This window comes from Sinocyclocheilus rhinocerous, unplaced genomic scaffold, assembly GCF_001515625.1.
Source record: "Sinocyclocheilus rhinocerous isolate Xijiao unplaced genomic scaffold, SAMN03320098_v1.1 scaffold899, whole genome shotgun sequence".
NCBI lineage: Eukaryota > Metazoa > Chordata > Actinopteri > Cypriniformes > Cyprinidae > Sinocyclocheilus > Sinocyclocheilus rhinocerous.
In genome coordinates, this window is record NW_015653460.1 from 1,322,284 (window position 1) to 1,328,283 (window position 6,000).

A 6,000-nucleotide genomic window follows, 5' to 3' on the forward strand; every position below is an offset into this window, starting at 1 on the left:
CTTTAGACCGTCGTGCTTGACGTCATCTTATGGAAGCATGTATTCAGCAGAGACAAGCAGGGCAGCTATGGCGTCTCCCCTGCAGGCCTGACACCACAGGTTGGGAAAAATCTGACACTTCTGTTCACCGTTGCCTTTTCACTTCCTGGTGTCCACTTTCACTCTTTTCCCCAAGGAACTTTCCGGGTTGTTTGCAACTTAATGTCTATGGGAAGAAGTTTGTTTTTGTGGAGGAACTATTGGTTTTGTGTAACTAATGTAGCGTTTGCAGTACTACGTAACTAGTCTTTTATGAAAAGTCCCATTTCTGGTATCATGTTCGAAAGTTTGTGGTTATATTTATTTTATATATTAATATCTTTTTATTCAGCATTTTTTGCCTTTGAGACTTCCATTCGTTGCCGCCAGGAATAAATTACATTTATTTAAAACATTACTAGAACCGTTGTTTAAAATTATAATAATATTTCAGAATATTACTATTTTTACAGTATTTTTATTTTTCAAATAAATGCGCCCTTGGTGAGATTTCCTAAAAAAAAAAAAAGTTCAAATCTTACCAATCGCAAACTTTTGAACGGTAGTGAATAGTAAAGTTGTCATAGACATTAAAGGGTAAATAACTCAGATTTTTCCTTTAAATGAATGTTCGGGGTTCAAAATGAGTCTGGCCTGCTGATTTTCACAGGCAGTCATTTTTACTTGCTCGAATCATCTTTTTAAAGTGGGACTACTTTTCTAGTTGGATAAACTTCTGGTTGCAAGTTACCAATTTTATTTTTTGAGGTTGCATCTGAAAAGCACATGTAAAACGTGTTGTGGTGTCCTCATACAAATACTGAGCAGTGTTTGTAGTAGGGTTTTTTTTGTATTACTATATACTTTTTATTTATATTTAGAATTTTATCTTACATTTTATTTGTATATTTTCAGTTCTTCATTTTAATTGAAGTTTTAGTAGTTCTGTGTTGTGCTATTGTCATTTTTATTTAACAGTTTCATAAAATGATTTTTAATAGTTTCGGTTTTAATAATAACCCTCCCAAACCTAAGAGCACTACTGAAGCCAAACCCGCCCCTCATCCGGATGACTGCTCCTACCAGATCGAGGCCGTTTCCTAGCGTTTCCACCAACACACTCCGTATCGCATGTCTAAACCACCAGGGATACCTTTAAACAAATGAAACACTGTCAAATAATAATGGTTTTGTTAAAAGAGATACGAAAAAGACACCAAAAACCTGCAAAGGAGAGTTTGTATTAGCACCTCAAAGATATCTTGAGGTGATTCATTGTCTCTCTTCTTTGATTTTTTTATTTTTTTTCCTGCTGCTCAAGATTGTTTTTTGTTTTGATTTTTTTAGTGGGTGGGGTTCACAGGCTGGGAACTGTGGAAGCTCCGCCCACACTGGAATGCGGTTTGTCACCGATATCCCCTTAAGACATCAAGTAGACCGCAAAGTGATTGAACTCTACAAAATGTGGCTCTTTACATCACCTTCTCCATGATTTCATGGACCTGGTGGCTCTCCTACGGATATCAGCTCTTCACTGGATTTCAAGCGACGTCCTGTAATGTAGTTGGTAGCCCATCATCTCTACAGGCTGCGCGGCAGGGGCTGCACGCAAACGCTTTGAAAACCATCGCTGCATGCGGAAAACAAACGAAACCAAACTCTAGTGACTCACAGAATCCAAGATCCAGCTTCATTTACAGCCAGCTCGTTTTTACAAATATATCGAGGTAGATATATATAATTACACATGATCTTTACTTTTCATATCTCTTCCCATGGAAGAATCGAGGTGGGATTCAGGTGAGAAAGGCCAAACATTGTGAAAGTCGTTTGTGTTTTGTTCACCTCTCCTAGCACATTATCCAGTGATGGGTTTTGATTTGGTCCATCCTGAAACTTTTTACCAATTTTTGTTGAAAACAGTGTCACGGCAAGTCCTGGTTTATTCAGCGTCATCATATTTGCAATGACACATTTCTAGGAATTGCATTGAGAATCGTCTAGAAGGGGCTCAGGTGCATTGATTGTTCGCAAAGAAATTTAGGGCACATTCATTAGGAAAATAAACTGGGCTTTAAACTGGAGTCTTTGTTTGCGGTGGGGACTATCTGAAAATTGTATGTTCAAATTTTGCAATCCAAATTAAATCAGGCTGCCAATGAAATCACTCAAAATTGGCCAGATTACAGTATTACTTGTGCATGAATTATTAATGGTTTTGCTGCTAATCTATGAAAAACAATTTTTTTTAATCCTAAATAACAAACTGAAGGTTCGAAATGTTGCAGATGATCCCTTCCCTTCTTCCAGATGTGATTTACTTACATAATTTATGCAGTGCAGTTCAACTATTCTCAACTTTTGCAAGCTTGCCTCAGTGTATATTTTTTGGTTTATTTGTTTGGTTTTTGAAGGAAAAAGTGTTTATATACATGTATGTATATATATATATATAATTTTACTTGTGGTGTTCCTGAAATGAACCACTAAACAGTATCAGGTGCTCACCTTTGTTTTTTTTCTTGAGAGTTTGTATTGTCGCATGTGAAGTTTTGGTCAGTCATTTTGCTTAGGTTGGTGTCTTTTTTTTTTTGTCTATAGGAAGGAATAGACATGTTTGGAACGAAATGCCTCTCCTGGCTCTGCTGCCGGCAGAAAAAAGTGCCCAAGGCTCGGTACATGCACCTGGCCCAAGAGCTGAGCGTGGATCCTGACTGGCCTCCCAAACCTAAGAGCACTACTGAAGCCAAACCCGCCCCTCATCCGGATGACTGCTCCTACCAGATCGAGGCCGTTTCCTAGCGTTTCCACCAACACACTCCGTATCGCATGTCTAAACCACCAGGGATACCTTTAAACAAATGAAACACTGTCAAATAATAATGGTTTTGTTAAAAGAGATACGAAAAAGACACCAAAAACCTGCAAAGGAGAGTTTGTATTAGCACCTCAAAGATATCTTGAGGTGATTCATTGTCTCTCTTCTTTGATTTTTTTATTTTTTTTCCTGCTGCTCAAGATTGTTTTTTGTTTTGATTTTTTTAGTGGGTGGGGTTCACAGGCTGGGAACTGTGGAAGCTCCGCCCACACTGGAATGCGGTTTGTCACCGATATCCCCTTAAGACATCAAGTAGACCGCAAAGTGATTGAACTCTACAAAATGTGGCTCTTTACATCACCTTCTCCATGATTTCATGGACCTGGTGGCTCTCCTACGGATATCAGCTCTTCACTGGATTTCAAGCGACGTCCTGTAATGTAGTTGGTAGCCCATCATCTCTACAGGCTGCGCGGCAGGGGCTGCACGCAAACGCTTTGAAAACCATCGCTGCATGCGGAAAACAAACGAAACCAAACTCTAGTGACTCACAGAATCCAAGATCCAGCTTCATTTACAGCCAGCTCGTTTTTACAAATATATCGAGGTAGATATATATAATTACACATGATCTTTACTTTTCATATCTCTTCCCATGGAAGAATCGAGGTGGGATTCAGGTGAGAAAGGCCAAACATTGTGAAAGTCGTTTGTGTTTTGTTCACCTCTCCTAGCACATTATCCAGTGATGGGTTTTGATTTGGTCCATCCTGAAACTTTTTACCAATTTTTGTTGAAAACAGTGTCACGGCAAGTCCTGGTTTATTCAGCGTCATCATATTTGCAATGACACATTTCTAGGAATTGCATTGAGAATCGTCTAGAAGGGGCTCAGGTGCATTGATTGTTCGCAAAGAAATTTAGGGCACATTCATTAGGAAAATAAACTGGGCTTTAAACTGGAGTCTTTGTTTGCGGTGGGGACTATCTGAAAATTGTATGTTCAAATTTTGCAATCCAAATTAAATCAGGCTGCCAATGAAATCACTCAAAATTGGCCAGATTACAGTATTACTTGTGCATGAATTATTAATGGTTTTGCTGCTAATCTATGAAAAAAAGCAATTTTTTTTTATCCTAAATAACAAACTGAAGGTTCGAAATGTTGCAGATGATCCCTTCCCTTCTTCCAGATGTGATTTACTTACATAATTTATGCAGTGCAGTTCAACTATTCTCAACTTTTGCAAGCTTGCCTCAGTGTATATTTTTTGGTTTATTTGTTTGGTTTTTGAAGGAAAAAGTGTTTATATACATGTATGTATATATATATATATAATTTTACTTGTGGTGTTCCTGAAATGAACCACTAAACAGTATCAGGTGCTCACCTTTGTTTTTTTTCTTGAGAGTTTGTATTGTCGCATGTGAAGTTTTGGTCAGTCATTTTGCTTAGGTTGGTGTCTTTTTTTTTTACATTTTAACACACATTTTAACACATACACACACAAGTAGTTTCAAATGGAAAATGATTAATAGTAAAATTTTACTATTAAATAAATACCAGTTTCATGTCTATTGGGCTTCTCTTCATTTAATAAATAATATGTGAGGTAATACAATTTATAAACATATTAAAGATATGTTTTACACAAACCTTAAAATGCTCTGTGAAAACAAAGGACTCCATAAAGTTGAAGTTCATACAGTAAAAATCTGATCATAGGTTTTCTTCCATGTTTGCATTTATTTATTGTTTGGACTTCAAATTCATTGATTTATTTTACTGTATGGGGCATTTTAAAATCTTCAGTTTAATCTGAAAAAGGGCTGAATCTGTCTCTGTATTTATTGCTCCATTTCTGCAATACTTTGGTACTGTTTGTTTTATGAAATGGTATTGATCATCTGAAATAATTGCAGTGTGTTCTTTTCAACAGTGTTTGTCTGATTATTGTATCCGTATGTTTGTTTATATCATAAATGCGTGTTTGCTGGGCATTCCTTGAACGAGGCAACAAAAAAAATCACCTTGCTGTTATTGACCTGGGTGAGACGATCAGTTACATGATGTATCAGTTTTGTAAACGACCACCTCAAAGCATCTGCTCGCACCATCTACTGACCCCAGATGGATAAACAAACACAACAATCTTTTTTTCTTTTTTAAAACCTGTTTGTCCTTAACAAATGTGAACATAATGCTGAATGATTTTGGGATTGGGGAATGTTAAATTATTTTATTTTTTAATTATTGTTCTTGTTAATGCTGTTTTTTTAAAATTATTATTATTTAAATAGTTTTGTTTGTCTTGATCTGAACTGTGTGGTGTGGCAATCACTTTCTCTTCCTCTAGGAGGCAGTAGGTTGCTGCAAGGCCTTGGAAAACATCATTAAATCCTGTCACAATAACAAACCTGCATCTTATGTGCATTTCTATTGGTTTTGTTCACTTTTACACCTTCAAATGCACACTGAAATATCCGTCATGTCAATCGTTATGGTCCATTGCAATCATTTATGTGCTGAAAAAACGGGGCCATCTGTTTCATCTGATTGTCATATCTGCAGTTCACACAGGAATGTTTGATTACTGGAGGTCATTCAGTACACAATGTTACTTCTTGCTTTCATTCATTTTGTACCGTATGCCATGTTCATTTGAGAACGGGGTTATTAATCAAACATGAGCAAAAGATCAGCGACTGGTTCTTTTAAAGCTGGAGTGGTTAATTTCCTGAGGGAAATGTGTGTATTTGTAATGATTAATGCTAAATAAATAAGTATGGAAAAGTAATGTGAGTCTATTCTTGAAGATGTTCAGTAGGTATTCTAAACTTTTTATTTTTGTGGAGATGTAAATTTGTCATTGCAGTTTGTTTTATACACATGTAATTTATTTTTATTTGCTTTAAAGGGGTCATATGATGCGATTTGAAGTTTTCCTTTCTCTTTGGAGTGTTACAAGCTCTTAGTGCATAAAGAAGATCTGTAAAGTTGCAAACACTAAAGTCTCAAATCCAAAGAGATATTCTTTATAAAAGTTGAGTCAACCACACCTACCTAAAACGGCTCGTTCTAACACGCCCCCACATATCTACCTCACTGTAGGGATTTCTTAATATGAACAGACACTGATATCAGCATTCACAAGGTTTGCTAA

General features: G+C 36.6%; 1 protein-coding gene across 1 annotated transcript in view; it reads left to right on the top strand.

Annotated features, from left to right (window-relative positions):
- The window catches only part of LOC107715810 (probable cation-transporting ATPase 13A3), a 46,074-nt gene extending 40,328 nt beyond the window's left edge, over positions 1–5,746 (top strand). Inside the window, exons 34-35 of the mRNA XM_016522018.1 lie at positions 7–99; positions 2,620–5,746. Of these exons, the coding sequence (XP_016377504.1) occupies positions 7–99; positions 2,620–2,820 (294 nt within the window). The 3' untranslated portion in view covers positions 2,821–5,746. The remainder of the gene's footprint in view (positions 1–6; positions 100–2,619) is intronic.
- Positions 5,747–6,000: the final 254 nt, after the last annotated feature.